Consider the following 16,706-nt stretch of genomic DNA (forward strand, 5'->3'; position numbering starts at 1 on the left):
TGGTTTTGGGTTAATTTGGGTTGATTTTGGGCCGATTTTTGGCCGTTTTGGCCGCAGGGAGAAGAAGGAGCTGCAGAAGATTCTGGAGCGGAGGCGCCACAGCAGCATCAGCGAGGCCCGGGGGGGGCGCGCGGGGGGGTACGGGAGTTTGGGGCGAATTCGGGCAGTTCGGGAAATTTGGGGGGAATTTGGGGATTTTGGGGGATTTTGGGGGATTTTATGGGGAATTTTGGGGGAATTTGGGAGGAATTGGGAGAATTTTGGGGGATTTTGAGCTGGATTTGGAAGGGGAATATAGGGGGGAAATTCTGAGGGGATTTGGGGAGATTTTGGAGGGATTTTTTGGGGATTTTGGGGGAGATTTTTTTGGATTTGGGGGGGATTTGGGGGGAGTCTCGGGGGATTTGGAGGGGACCCCAAATTCTCCCCTCTCCCCTCCCAGGGAGCTGCCCGAGATCAACCGGCGCCACATCAACGAGTCGGTGACGTCCATCCTCAGGGTGAGGGACCAAAAACACCCTGAAACACCCCAAAAATGGCCCAAAACACCCCAAAACCAGCCCAGAACACCCTGAAATACCCCCAAAACACCCTAAAATACCCAAATATCACCCAAAACCACCCTGAGCTCTGTTTTGGGCTCCCCGACCCATTTTTTGGGGTCCGTAACCCATTTTTTGTGTCCCTGATTCTTTTTTTTTTGTGGTTCTTGACCCATTTTTGTGGTTTCTAACTGATTTTTTGGGGTGCAGTTGCAGGAGGCCCAGCGGTGCCGGGAGCTGTGTTTGTGATTTTTGGGGTGAATAACCCGTATTTTGGGGTGAATAATCGGTATTTTGGTGCAGTTGCAGGAGGCCCAGCGGTGCCGGGAGCTGCGGCTGCGGGAGCAGCACCGCGGGGTCCTGGAGCAGATCCGGGAGCAGGAGCCGAGGGTGGGGACCCCAAATGGGACCCCAAAAATGGGGCTGGGGGCACAAAAATGGGACCCCAAAATGGGGCTGGAGGCACCAAAATGGGGATGGGGGCACTAAAAATGGGACCCAAAAATGGGACCCAAAAATGGGGCTGGGGGCCCTAAAATGGGACCCGAAAATGGGATCCAAAAATGGGGATGGGGGCACCAAAAATGGGGAATGGGGGGGTCAAAAATGGGGCTGGGGGACCCCGAAAGGGGGACACAAATATGGCTGGAGGTCTGGGGGGTTGGGGGTTCCCAGGGGGGATTTTTTGGGGGTCTTGGGAGGGATTTGGAGGACTTTGGGGGTGTCTTGGGGGGATTTTGGGAGGGATTTGGGGGATTTTGGGGAGTCCTGGGCGGATTTTGGGGTTGTATTTGGGAAATTTTGGGGGTCTCTTGCTGATTTTGGGGTCTCTCTCCCCCTTTTGCAGCTGCTGCAGGAGCTGGAGCAGGAGCTGGGGGGGCTCCGGGACCCCAAAGCCCCCCCGGGACCCCCCCCGGGCGACTCCACCCTGCTCTGACCGCGGGGGACCCCAGAAAATCCCCCCCAAAATCAATAAAAAATCCCCCAAAATTCCCCCAAAAAATCCCCCAAAATCCCCCCAAAATCCCCCCAAAATCCCCCGAAATTTCCCCCCAAAATTCCCTCCATGAGATCTGTGGGGCCCTGAATTTAGGGGGGGGTCCTCGGTGCCTTTTTGGGGGATTTTTGGGTTCCCCCTCCCCAATTTCAAGACCACCCCCCTTCCTGTGCCATTTTGGGGTTGTCCCGGTGATTCGGGAGCCCCGAAATTTGGGTGGGGGGTGGGGGGGAACCTGCAAGGACTCCCCGAAAATTTGGGGACCCCTCCCATTTTTGGGCCTACTAAAGGGGGGGGGAACCTTCCCCTTCTCCTCCCCCCAGATTTTGGGGCTTTTTGGGGATTTTCGAGATTTTTTGGGGGGTCGCTGCCTCAGACACTAAAATCACTCCTGGCCACGCTTCTGCCCCCCCCAACTCCAAAATTTGGGGAGGGGTCCCCCCCCCCTTCCATTTTGGGGGTTCCTCCCACGGGCTGATTTTTAAATTTTTTTTTTAATTTTTTTTAATTTTTTTTTTTTTAATTTTTCAACCCCCCCAATTTTGGGGAGGGGTCTTGGGGGGGGAGGGGGTTGAGTCCTGCCAGTTCCGCTCTGCTGTCGGGGCCCCCCCGGAATTGGGGGGACCCCCCCTGAAATTTGTACAATAAGAGAAATTTATTCTTCCATGGAGACGCCTCTGTTGGGGGAGATCTGGGGGAAATTTGGGGAAATTTGGGGAATTTTGGGGCAATTTGGGGAGTATTGGGAGGTTTTGCAGTTTGGGGGGATTTGGGGACATTTTCAAGCGATTTGGGGATTTTTTGGGGTCGTTCAGGTCACCCCCCCCCTCCCCCCCACAGAGACCCCAGACCAGGCCCCAGAGACCCCCAAATCCTCCCAAAAATCCGAAATATCTCCCCAGGGGCCCCAAATCCATCCAGGGACCCCAGACCCAACAGCAGGGACCCCAAACCCAGCCCCAAATCCCACCTGGTGCAGCCCTGCACCCCCCAAAGCCCCCGTTAATTGGGATCCCCAATAATTACGATATCCACTAATTGAGGTCCCCAATAATTGCGATCCTCAGTAATTCAGCTGAGTACAGAGATCTCAGCCCTGGGCACAGTGAGGGCGTCCCGGGTTTGGAGCAGAGAGGCCAAAACGGCGACGGGGGGAAAACGGCGCCGCTGACCGGGGAACGGAGGCATCGCCCAAACCACAGATGGCGCGTTACGGCGCCTTTTACCGCAGCCATGCTTTACGGCGCCTTTTACGACAGTCGCGCTTTACGGCACGTTTTACGACAGTCGCGCTTTACGGCCGATTTTTACGACAGTCGCGCTTTACGGCCGATTTTACGACAGTCGCGCTTTACGGCAGTTTTACGACAGTCGCGCTTTACGGCCCCTTTCACGACAGTCGCGCTTTACGGCACCTTTTACGACAGTCGCGCTTTACGGCCGATTTTACGACAGTCGCGCTTTACGGCCGATTTTACGACAGTCGCGCTTTACGGCACCTTTTACGACAGTCGCGCTTTACGGCCGATTTTACGACAGTCGCGCTTTACGGCAGTTTTACGACAGTCGCGCTTTACGGCCGATTTTACGACAGTCGCGCTTTACGGCCGATTTTACGACAGTCGCGCTTTACGGCAGTTTTACGACAGTCGCGCTTTACGGCCGATTTTACGACAGTCGCGCTTTACGGCACCTTTTACGACAGTCGCGCTTTACGGCACCTTTTACGACAGTCGCGCTTTACGGCACCTTTTACGACAGTCGCGCTTTACGGCAGTTTTACGACAGTCGCGCTTTACGGCCCCTTTCACGACAGTCGCGCTTTACGGCACCTTTTACGACAGTCGCGCTTTACGGCCGATTTTACGACAGTCGCGCTTTACGGCACCTTTTACGACAGTCGCGCTTTACGGCCGATTTTACGACAGTCGCGCTTTACGGCAGTTTTACGACAGTCGCGCTTTACGGCCGATTTTACGACAGTCGCGCTTTACGGCCGATTTTACGACAGTCGCGCTTTACGGCAGTTTTACGACAGTCGCGCTTTACGGCCGATTTTACGACAGTCGCGCTTTACGGCACCTTTTACGACAGTCGCGCTTTACGGCACCTTTTACGACAGTCGCGCTTTACGGCCGATTTTACGACAGTCGCGCTTTACGGCACCTTTTACGACAGTCGCGCTTTACGGCAGTTTTACGACAGTCGCGCTTTACGGCCGATTTTACGACAGTCGCGCTTTACGGCCGATTTTACGACAGTCGCGCTTTACGGCAGTTTTACGACAGTCGCGCTTTACGGCCGATTTTACGACAGTCGCGCTTTACGGCACCTTTTACGACAGTCGCGCTTTACGGCCCCTTTTACGACACTCGCGCTTTACGGCCGATTTTACGACAGTCGCGCTTTACGGCAGTTTTACGACAGTCGCGCTTTACGGCCGATTTTACGACAGTCGCGCTTTACGGCACCTTTTACGACAGTCGCGCTTTACGGCGCCTTTTACGACAGTCGCGCTTTACGGCACGTTTTACGACAGTCGCGCTTTACGGCCCCTTTTACGACAGTCGCGCTTTACGGCCGATTTTACGACAGTCGCGCTTTACGGCAGTTTTACGACAGTCGCGCTTTACGGCCCCTTTCACGACAGTCGCGCTTTACGGCACCTTTTACGACAGTCGCGCTTTACGGCCGATTTTACGACAGTCGCGCTTTACGGCCGATTTTACGACAGTCGCGCTTTACGGCACCTTTTACGACAGTCGCGCTTTACGGCCGATTTTACGACAGTCGCGCTTTACGGCAGTTTTACGACAGTCGCGCTTTACGGCCGATTTTACGACAGTCGCGCTTTACGGCCGATTTTACGACAGTCGCGCTTTACGGCAGTTTTACGACAGTCGCGCTTTACGGCCGATTTTACGACAGTCGCGCTTTACGGCACCTTTTACGACAGTCGCGCTTTACGGCACCTTTTACGACAGTCGCGCTTTACGGCACCTTTTACGACAGTCGCGCTTTACGGCAGTTTTACGACAGTCGCGCTTTACGGCCGATTTTACGACAGTCGCGCTTTACGGCAGTTTTACGACAGTCGCGCTTTACGGCCCCTTTCACGACAGTCGCGCTTTACGGCACCTTTTACGACAGTCGCGCTTTACGGCCGATTTTACGACAGTCGCGCTTTACGGCCGATTTTACGACAGTCGCGCTTTACGGCCGATTTTACGACAGTCGCGCTTTACGGCCGATTTTACGACAGTCGCGCTTTACGGCACCTTTTACGACAGTCGCGCTTTACGGCCGATTTTACGACAGTCGCGCTTTACGGCACCTTTTACGACAGTCGCGCTTTACGGCCGATTTTACGACAGTCGCGCTTTACGGCAGTTTTACGACAGTCGCGCTTTACGGCCGATTTTACGACAGTCGCGCTTTACGGCCGATTTTACGACAGTCGCGCTTTACGGCAGTTTTACGACAGTCGCGCTTTACGGCCGATTTTACGACAGTCGCGCTTTACGGCACCTTTTACGACAGTCGCGCTTTACGGCACCTTTTACGACAGTCGCGCTTTACGGCCGATTTTACGACAGTCGCGCTTTACGGCAGTTTTACGACAGTCGCGCTTTACGGCCGATTTTACGACAGTCGCGCTTTACGGCCGATTTTACGACAGTCGCGCTTTACGGCAGTTTTACGACAGTCGCGCTTTACGGCCGATTTTACGACAGTCGCGCTTTACGGCACCTTTTACGACAGTCGCGCTTTACGGCAGTTTTACGACAGTCGCGCTTTACGGCCGATTTTACGACAGTCGCGCTTTACGGCCGATTTTACGACAGTCGCGCTTTACGGCAGTTTTACGACAGTCGCGCTTTACGGCCGATTTTACGACAGTCGCGCTTTACGGCACCTTTTACGACAGTCGCGCTTTACGGCCCCTTTTACGACACTCGCGCTTTACGGCCGATTTTACGACAGTCGCGCTTTACGGCAGTTTTACGACAGTCGCGCTTTACGGCCGATTTTACGACAGTCGCGCTTTACGGCACCTTTTACGACAGTCGCGCTTTACGGCAGTTTTACGACAGTCGCGCTTTACGGCCGATTTTACGACAGTCGCGCTTTACGGCCGATTTTACGACAGTCGCGCTTTACGGCAGTTTTACGACAGTCGCGCTTTACGGCCCCTTTTACGACAGTCGCGCTTTACGGCCGATTTTACGACAGTCGCGCTTTACGGCCGATTTTACGACAGTCGCGCTTTACGGCCCCTTTTACGACAGTCGCGCTTTACGGCCGATTTTACGACAGTCGCGCTTTACGGCCGATTTTACGACAGTCGCGCTTTACGGCCGATTTTACGACAGTCGCGCTTTACGGCACCTTTTACGACAGTCGCGCTTTACGGCAGTTTTACGACAGTCGCGCTTTACGGCCGATTTTACGACAGTCGCGCTTTACGGCCGATTTTACGACAGTCGCGCTTTACGGCAGTTTTACGACAGTCGCGCTTTACGGCCGATTTTACGACAGTCGCGCTTTACGGCCCCTTTTACGACAGTCGCGCTTTACGGCCGATTTTACGACAGTCGCGCTTTACGGCCGATTTTACGACAGTCGCGCTTTACGGCACCTTTTACGACAGTCGCGCTTTACGGCCGATTTTACGACAGTCGCGCTTTACGGCCGATTTTACGACAGTCGCGCTTTACGGCACCTTTTACGACAGTCGCGCTTTACGGCCGATTTTACGACAGTCGCGCTTTACGGCAGTTTTACGACAGTCGCGCTTTACGGCCGATTTTACGACAGTCGCGCTTTACGGCCGATTTTACGACAGTCGCGCTTTACGGCAGTTTTACGACAGTCGCGCTTTACGGCACCTTTTACGACAGTCGCGCTTTACGGCCGATTTTACGACAGTCGCGCTTTACGGCACCTTTTACGACAGTCGCGCTTTACGGCCGATTTTACGACAGTCGCGCTTTACGGCAGTTTTACGACAGTCGCGCTTTACGGCCGATTTTACGACAGTCGCGCTTTACGGCAGTTTTACGACAGTCGCGCTTTACGGCCGATTTTACGACAGTCGCGCTTTACGGCCGATTTTACGACAGTCGCGCTTTACGGCACCTTTTACGACAGTCGCGCTTTACGGCACCTTTTACGACAGTCGCGCTTTACGGCAGTTTTACGACAGTCGCGCTTTACGGCAGTTTTACGACAGTCGCGCTTTACGGCCGATTTTACGACAGTCGCGCTTTACGGCCCCTTTTACGACAGTCGCGCTTTACGGCCGATTTTACGACAGTCGCGCTTTACGGCAGTTTTACGACAGTCGCGCTTTACGGCAGTTTTACGACAGTCGCGCTTTACGGCACCTTTTACGACAGTCGCGCTTTACGGCCGATTTTACGACAGTCGCGCTTTACGGCCGATTTTACGACAGTCGCGCTTTACGGCACCTTTTACGACAGTCGCGCTTTACGGCAGTTTTACGACAGTCGCGCTTTACGGCCGATTTTACGACAGTCGCGCTTTACGGCCGATTTTACGACAGTCGCGCTTTACGGCAGTTTTACGACAGTCGCGCTTTACGGCACCTTTTACGACAGTCGCGCTTTACGGCAGTTTTACGACAGTCGCGCTTTACGGTACCTTTTACGACAGTCGCGCTTTACGGCAGTTTTACGACAGTCGCGCTTTACGGCAGTTTTACGACAGTCGCGCTTTACGGCCGATTTTACGACAGTCGCGCTTTACGGCAGTTTTACGACAGTCGCGCTTTACGGCCGATTTTACGACAGTCGCGCTTTACGGCAGTTTTACGACAGTCGCGCTTTACGGCACCTTTTACGACAGTCGCGCTTTACGGCCGATTTTACGACAGTCGCGCTTTACGGCACCTTTTACGACAGTCGCGCTTTACGGCACCTTTTACGACAGTCGCGCTTTACGGCAGTTTTACGACAGTCGCGCTTTACGGCACCTTTTACGACAGTCGCGCTTTACGGCAGTTTTACGACAGTCGCGCTTTACGGCACCTTTTACGACAGTCGCGCTTTACGGCACCTTTTACGACAGTCGCGCTTTACGGCAGTTTTACGACAGTCGCGCTTTACGGCAGTTTTACGACAGTCGCGCTTTACGGCCGATTTTACGACAGTCGCGCTTTACGGCAGTTTTACGACAGTCGCGCTTTACGGCAGTTTTACGACAGTCGCGCTTTACGGCCGATTTTACGACAGTCGCGCTTTACGGCACCTTTTACGACAGTCGCGCTTTACGGCCGATTTTACGACAGTCGCGCTTTACGGCAGTTTTACGACAGTCGCGCTTTACGGCAGTTTTACGACAGTCGCGCTTTACGGCCGATTTTACGACAGTCGCGCTTTACGGCACCTTTTACGACAGTCGCGCTTTACGGCCGATTTTACGACAGTCGCGCTTTACGGCCGATTTTACGACAGTCGCGCTTTACGGCAGTTTTACGACAGTCGCGCTTTACGGCCGATTTTACGACAGTCGCGCTTTACGGCACCTTTTACGACAGTCGCGCTTTACGGCAGTTTTACGACAGTCGCGCTTTACGGCACCTTTTACGACAGTCGCGCTTTACGGCCGATTTTACGACAGTCGCGCTTTACGGCCGATTTAACGACAGTCGCGCTTTACGGCAGTTTTACGACAGTCGCGCTTTACGGCAGTTTTACGACAGTCGCGCTTTACGGCACCTTTTACGACAGTCGCGCTTTACGGCAGTTTTACGACAGTCGCGCTTTACGGCACCTTTTACGACAGTCGCGCTTTACGGCACCTTTTACGACAGTCGCGCTTTACGGCAGTTTTACGACAGTCGCGCTTTACGGCCGATTTTACGACAGTCGCGCTTTACGGCCGATTTTACGACAGTCGCGCTTTACGGCACCTTTTACGACAGTCGCGCTTTACGGCAGTTTTACGACAGTCGCGCTTTACGGCACCTTTTACGACAGTCGCGCTTTACGGCAGTTTTACGACAGTCGCGCTTTACGGCCGATTTTACGACAGTCGCGCTTTACGGCACCTTTTACGACAGTCGCGCTTTACGGCCGATTTTACGACAGTCGCGCTTTACGGCCGATTTTACGACAGTCGCGCTTTACGGCCGATTTTACGACAGTCGCGCTTTACGGCACCTTTTACGACAGTCGCGCTTTACGGCCGATTTTACGACAGTCGCGCTTTACGGCACCTTTTACGACAGTCGCGCTTTACGGCCGATTTTACGACAGTCGCGCTTTACGGCCGATTTTACGACAGTCGCGCTTTACGGCCCCTTTTACGACAGTCGCGCTTTACGGCACCTTTTACGACAGTCGCGCTTAACGGCCGATTTTACGACAGTCGCGCTTTACGGCAGTTTTACGACAGTCGCGCTTTACGGCCGATTTTACGACAGTCGCGCTTTACGGCCGATTTTACGACAGTCGCGCTTTACGGCCGATTTTACGACAGTCGCGCTTTACGGCCGATTTTACGACAGTCGCGCTTTACGGCACCTTTTACGACAGTCGCGCTTTACGGCTGTTTTACGACAGTCGCGCTTTACGGCCGATTTTACGACAGTCGCGCTTTACGGCACCTTTTACGACAGTCGCGCTTTACGGCAGTTTTACGACAGTCGCGCTTTACGGCCGATTTTACGACAGTCGCGCTTTACGGCCGATTTTACGACAGTCGCGCTTTACGGCAGTTTTACGACAGTCGCGCTTTACGGCCGATTTTACGACAGTCGCGCTTTACGGCAGTTTTACGACAGTCGCGCTTTACGGCCGATTTTACGACAGTCGCGCTTTACGGCCGATTTTACGACAGTCGCGCTTTACGGCAGTTTTACGACAGTCGCGCTTTACGGCCGATTTTACGACAGTCGCGCTTTACGGCACCTTTTACGACAGTCGCGCTTTACGGCAGTTTTACGACAGTCGCGCTTTACGGCACCTTTTACGACAGTCGCGCTTTACGGCCGATTTTACGACAGTCGCGCTTTACGGCACCTTTTACGACAGTCGCGCTTTACGGCAGTTTTACGACAGTCGCGCTTTACGGCCGATTTTACGACAGTCGCGCTTTACGGCCGATTTTACGACAGTCGCGCTTTACGGCAGTTTTACGACAGTCGCGCTTTACGGCCGATTTTACGACAGTCGCGCTTTACGGCACCTTTTACGACAGTCGCGCTTTACGGCAGTTTTACGACAGTCGCTCTTTACGGCAGTTTTACGACAGTCGCGCTTTACGGCCGATTTTACGACAGTCGCGCTTTACGGCACCTTTTACGACAGTCGCGCTTTACGGCCGATTTTACGACAGTCGCGCTTTACGGCACCTTTTACGACAGTCGCGCTTTACGGCCGTTTTACGACAGTCGCGCTTTACGGCCGATTTTTACGACAGTCGCGCTTTACGGCACCTTTTACGACAGTCGCGCTTTACGGCAGTTTTACGACAGTCGCGCTTTACGGCACCTTTTACGACAGTCGCGCTTTACGGCCGATTTTACGACAGTCGCGCTTTACGGCACCTTTTACGACAGTCGCGCTTTACGGCCGTTTTACGACAGTCGCGCTTTACGGCCGATTTTTACGACAGTCGCGCTTTACGGCACCTTTTACGACAGTCGCGCTTTACGGCCGATTTTACGACAGTCGCGCTTTACGGCAGTTTTACGACAGTCGCGCTTTACGGCACCTTTTACGACAGTCGCGCTTTACGGCAGTTTTACGACAGTCGCGCTTTACGGCACCTTTTACGACAGTCGCGCTTTACGGCAGTTTTACGACAGTCGCGCTTTACGGCACCTTTTACGACAGTCGCGCTTTACGGCCGATTTTACGACAGTCGCGCTTTACGGCCGATTTTACGACAGTCGCGCTTTACGGCAGTTTTACGACAGTCGCGCTTTACGGCCGATTTTACGACAGTCGCGCTTTACGGCCGATTTTACGACAGTCGCGCTTTACGGCACCTTTTACGACAGTCGCGCTTTACGGCCGATTTTACGACAGTCGCGCTTTACGGCCGATTTTACGACAGTCGCGCTTTACGGCACCTTTTACGACAGTCGCGCTTTACGGCCGATTTTACGACAGTCGCGCTTTACGGCAGTTTTACGACAGTCGCGCTTTACGGCCGATTTTACGACAGTCGCGCTTTACGGCACCTTTTACGACAGTCGCGCTTTACGGCAGTTTTACGACAGTCGCGCTTTACGGCACCTTTTACGACAGTCGCGCTTTACGGCCGATTTTACGACAGTCGCGCTTTACGGCAGTTTTACGACAGTCGCGCTTTACGGCACCTTTTACGACAGTCGCGCTTTACGGCAGTTTTACGACAGTCGCGCTTTACGGCCGATTTTACGACAGTCGCGCTTTACGGCACCTTTTACGACAGTCGCGCTTTACGGCCGATTTTACGACAGTCGCGCTTTACGGCCCCTTTTACGACAGTCGCGCTTTACGGCACCTTTTACGACAGTCGCGCTTTACGGCACCTTTTACGACAGTCGCGCTTTACGGCCGATTTTACGACAGTCGCGCTTTACGGCCGATTTTACGACAGTCGCGCTTTACGGCAGTTTTACGACAGTCGCGCTTTACGGCCGATTTTACGACAGTCGCGCTTTACGGCCGATTTTACGACAGTCGCGCTTTACGGCAGTTTTACGACAGTCGCGCTTTACGGCCGATTTTACGACAGTCGCGCTTTACGGCCGATTTTACGACAGTCGCGCTTTACGGCAGTTTTACGACAGTCGCGCTTTACGGCCGATTTTACGACAGTCGCGCTTTACGGCACCTTTTACGACAGTCGCGCTTTACGGCCGATTTTACGACAGTCGCGCTTTACGGCCGATTTTACGACAGTCGCGCTTTACGGCAGTTTTACGACAGTCGCGCTTTACGGCACCTTTTACGACAGTCGCGCTTTACGGCAGTTTTACGACAGTCGCGCTTTACGGCCGATTTTACGACAGTCGCGCTTTACGGCCGATTTTACGACAGTCGCGCTTTACGGCAGTTTTACGACAGTCGCGCTTTACGGCCGATTTTACGACAGTCGCGCTTTACGGCCGATTTTACGACAGTCGCGCTTTACGGCAGTTTTACGACAGTCGCGCTTTACGGCCGATTTTACGACAGTCGCGCTTTACGGCCGATTTTACGACAGTCGCGCTTTACGGCACCTTTTACGACAGTCGCGCTTTACGGCACCTTTTACGACAGTCGCGCTTTACGGCAGTTTTACGACAGTCGCGCTTTACGGCCGATTTTACGACAGTCGCGCTTTACGGCCGATTTTACGACAGTCGCGCTTTACGGCACCTTTTACGACAGTCGCGCTTTACGGCACCTTTTACGACAGTCGCGCTTTACGGCAGTTTTACGACAGTCGCGCTTTACGGCCGATTTTACGACAGTCGCGCTTTACGGCCGATTTTACGACAGTCGCGCTTTACGGCACCTTTTACGACAGTCGCGCTTTACGGCCGTTTTACGACAGTCGCGCTTTACGGCCGATTTTTACGACAGTCGCGCTTTACGGCACCTTTTACGACAGTCGCGCTTTACGGCCGATTTTACGACAGTCGCGCTTTACGGCAGTTTTACGACAGTCGCGCTTTACGGCACCTTTTACGACAGTCGCGCTTTACGGCAGTTTTACGACAGTCGCGCTTTACGGCACCTTTTACGACAGTCGCGCTTTACGGCCGATTTTACGACAGTCGCGCTTTACGGCAGTTTTACGACAGTCGCGCTTTACGGCCGATTTTACGACAGTCGCGCTTTACGGCACCTTTTACGACAGTCGCGCTTTACGGCCGATTTTACGACAGTCGCGCTTTACGGCCGATTTTACGACAGTCGCGCTTTACGGCAGTTTTACGACAGTCGCGCTTTACGGCCGATTTTACGACAGTCGCGCTTTACGGCCGATTTTACGACAGTCGCGCTTTACGGCACCTTTTACGACAGTCGCGCTTTACGGCCGATTTTACGACAGTCGCGCTTTACGGCCGATTTTACGACAGTCGCGCTTTACGGCACCTTTTACGACAGTCGCGCTTTACGGCCGATTTTACGACAGTCGCGCTTTACGGCAGTTTTACGACAGTCGCGCTTTACGGCCGATTTTACGACAGTCGCGCTTTACGGCACCTTTTACGACAGTCGCGCTTTACGGCAGTTTTACGACAGTCGCGCTTTACGGCACCTTTTACGACAGTCGCGCTTTACGGCCGATTTTACGACAGTCGCGCTTTACGGCAGTTTTACGACAGTCGCGCTTTACGGCACCTTTTACGACAGTCGCGCTTTACGGCAGTTTACGACAGTCGCGCTTTACGGCCGATTTTACGACAGTCGCGCTTTACGGCAGTTTTACGACAGTCGCGCTTTACGGCCGATTTTACGACAGTCGCGCTTTACGGCACCTTTTACGACAGTCGCGCTTTACGGCAGTTTTACGACAGTCGCGCTTTACGGCACCTTTTACGACAGTCGCGCTTTACGGCCGATTTTACGACAGTCGCGCTTTACGGCCGATTTAACGACAGTCGCGCTTTACGGCAGTTTTACGACAGTCGCGCTTTACGGCAGTTTTACGACAGTCGCGCTTTACGGCACCTTTTACGACAGTCGCGCTTTACGGCAGTTTTACGACAGTCGCGCTTTACGGCACCTTTTACGACAGTCGCGCTTTACGGCACCTTTTACGACAGTCGCGCTTTACGGCAGTTTTACGACAGTCGCGCTTTACGGCCGATTTTACGACAGTCGCGCTTTACGGCCGATTTTACGACAGTCGCGCTTTACGGCACCTTTTACGACAGTCGCGCTTTACGGCAGTTTTACGACAGTCGCGCTTTACGGCACCTTTTACGACAGTCGCGCTTTACGGCAGTTTTACGACAGTCGCGCTTTACGGCCGATTTTACGACAGTCGCGCTTTACGGCACCTTTTACGACAGTCGCGCTTTACGGCCGATTTTACGACAGTCGCGCTTTACGGCCGATTTTACGACAGTCGCGCTTTACGGCAGTTTTACGACAGTCGCGCTTTACGGCAGTTTTACGACAGTCGCGCTTTACGGCACCTTTTACGACAGTCGCGCTTTACGGCCGATTTTACGACAGTCGCGCTTTACGGCCGATTTTACGACAGTCGCGCTTTACGGCAGTTTTACGACAGTCGCGCTTTACGGCCGATTTTACGACAGTCGCGCTTTACGGCCGATTTTACGACAGTCGCGCTTTACGGCAGTTTTACGACAGTCGCGCTTTACGGCCGATTTTACGACAGTCGCGCTTTACGGCCGATTTTACGACAGTCGCGCTTTACGGCACCTTTTACGACAGTCGCGCTTTACGGCACCTTTTACGACAGTCGCGCTTTACGGCAGTTTTACGACAGTCGCGCTTTACGGCCGATTTTACGACAGTCGCGCTTTACGGCCGATTTTACGACAGTCGCGCTTTACGGCACCTTTTACGACAGTCGCGCTTTACGGCCGTTTTACGACAGTCGCGCTTTACGGCCGATTTTTACGACAGTCGCGCTTTACGGCACCTTTTACGACAGTCGCGCTTTACGGCCGATTTTACGACAGTCGCGCTTTACGGCAGTTTTACGACAGTCGCGCTTTACGGCACCTTTTACGACAGTCGCGCTTTACGGCAGTTTTACGACAGTCGCGCTTTACGGCACCTTTTACGACAGTCGCGCTTTACGGCCGATTTTACGACAGTCGCGCTTTACGGCAGTTTTACGACAGTCGCGCTTTACGGCCGATTTTACGACAGTCGCGCTTTACGGCACCTTTTACGACAGTCGCGCTTTACGGCCGATTTTACGACAGTCGCGCTTTACGGCCGATTTTACGACAGTCGCGCTTTACGGCAGTTTTACGACAGTCGCGCTTTACGGCCGATTTTACGACAGTCGCGCTTTACGGCCGATTTTACGACAGTCGCGCTTTACGGCACCTTTTACGACAGTCGCGCTTTACGGCCGATTTTACGACAGTCGCGCTTTACGGCCGATTTTACGACAGTCGCGCTTTACGGCAGTTTTACGACAGTCGCGCTTTACGGCCGATTTTACGACAGTCGCGCTTTACGGCACCTTTTACGACAGTCGCGCTTTACGGCCGATTTTACGACAGTCGCGCTTTACGGCCGATTTTACGACAGTCGCGCTTTACGGCAGTTTTACGACAGTCGCGCTTTACGGCCGATTTTACGACAGTCGCGCTTTACGGCCGATTTACGACAGTCGCGCTTTACGGCACCTTTTACGACAGTCGCGCTTTACGGCCGATTTTACGACAGTCGCGCTTTACGGCCGATTTTACGACAGTCGCGCTTTACGGCACCTTTTACGACAGTCGCGCTTTACGGCCGATTTTACGACAGTCGCGCTTTACGGCAGTTTTACGACAGTCGCGCTTTACGGCCGATTTTACGACAGTCGCGCTTTACGGCACCTTTTACGACAGTCGCGCTTTACGGCAGTTTTACGACAGTCGCGCTTTACGGCACCTTTTACGACAGTCGCGCTTTACGGCCGATTTTACGACAGTCGCGCTTTACGGCAGTTTTACGACAGTCGCGCTTTACGGCACCTTTTACGACAGTCGCGCTTTACGGCAGTTTTACGACAGTCGCGCTTTACGGCCGATTTTACGACAGTCGCGCTTTACGGCAGTTTTACGACAGTCGCGCTTTACGGCCGATTTTACGACAGTCGCGCTTTACGGCACCTTTTACGACAGTCGCGCTTTACGGCAGTTTTACGACAGTCGCGCTTTACGGCACCTTTTACGACAGTCGCGCTTTACGGCCGATTTTACGACAGTCGCGCTTTACGGCCGATTTACGACAGTCGCGCTTTACGGCAGTTTTACGACAGTCGCGCTTTACGGCAGTTTTACGACAGTCGCGCTTTACGGCACCTTTTACGACAGTCGCGCTTTACGGCAGTTTTACGACAGTCGCGCTTTACGGCACCTTTTACGACAGTCGCGCTTTACGGCACCTTTTACGACAGTCGCGCTTTACGGCAGTTTTACGACAGTCGCGCTTTACGGCCGATTTTACGACAGTCGCGCTTTACGGCCGATTTTACGACAGTCGCGCTTTACGGCACCTTTTACGACAGTCGCGCTTTACGGCAGTTTTACGACAGTCGCGCTTTACGGCACCTTTTACGACAGTCGCGCTTTACGGCAGTTTTACGACAGTCGCGCTTTACGGCCGATTTTACGACAGTCGCGCTTTACGGCACTTTTACGACAGTCGCGCTTTACGGCAGTTTACGACAGTCGCGCTTTACGGCACCTTTTACGACAGTCGCGCTTTACGGCAGTTTTACGACAGTCGCGCTTTACGGCCGATTTTACGACAGTCGCGCTTTACGGCACCTTTTACGACAGTCGCGCTTTACGGCCGATTTTACGACAGTCGCGCTTTACGGCCGTTTTACGACAGTCGCGCTTTACGGCAGTTTTACGACAGTCGCGCTTTACGGCCGTTTTACGACAGTCGCGCTTTACGGCACCTTTTACGACAGTCGCGCTTTACGGCAGTTTTACGACAGTCGCGCTTTACGGCCGATTTTACGACAGTCGCGCTTTACGGCACGTTTTACGACAGTCGCGCTTTACGGCCGATTTTACGACAGTCGCGCTTTACGGCCGATTTTACGACAGTCGCGCTTTACGGCAGTTTTACGACAGTCGCGCTTTACGGCCGATTTTACGACAGTCGCGCTTTACGGCCGATTTTACGACAGTCGCGCTTTACGGCCCTTTTACGACAGTCGCGCTTTACGGCGATTTTACGACAGTCGCGCTTTACGGCAGTTTTACGACAGTCGCGCTTTACGGCCGATTTACGACAGTCGCGCTTTACGGCCGATTTTACGACAGTCGCGCTTTACGGCACTTTTACGACAGTCGCGCTTTACGGCCGTTTTACGACAGTCGCGCTTTACGGCCGATTTTACGACAGTCGCGCTTTACGGCACCTTTTACGACAGTCGCGCTTTACGGCCGATTTTACGACAGTCGCGCTTTACGGCAGTTTTACGACAGTCGCGCTTTACGGCACCTTTTA

At 53.7% G+C, this 16,706-nt stretch overlaps 1 protein-coding gene across 1 annotated transcript in view; it reads left to right on the top strand.

The window, feature by feature from the left end:
• PLCB3 (phospholipase C beta 3) overlaps positions 1–2,209 on the top strand; it is a 28,930-nt gene extending 26,721 nt beyond the window's left edge. The window contains 4 exon segments of the mRNA XM_074531054.1: positions 58–138; positions 443–500; positions 846–932; positions 1,390–2,209. Coding sequence (XP_074387155.1) covers positions 58–138; positions 443–500; positions 846–932; positions 1,390–1,479 — 316 coding nt within the window. The 3' untranslated portion in view covers positions 1,480–2,209.
• Positions 2,210–16,706: the final 14,497 nt, after the last annotated feature.

This window comes from Zonotrichia albicollis, chromosome 34, assembly GCF_047830755.1.
Source record: "Zonotrichia albicollis isolate bZonAlb1 chromosome 34, bZonAlb1.hap1, whole genome shotgun sequence".
NCBI classification, from domain to species: Eukaryota; Metazoa; Chordata; class Aves; order Passeriformes; family Passerellidae; genus Zonotrichia; species Zonotrichia albicollis.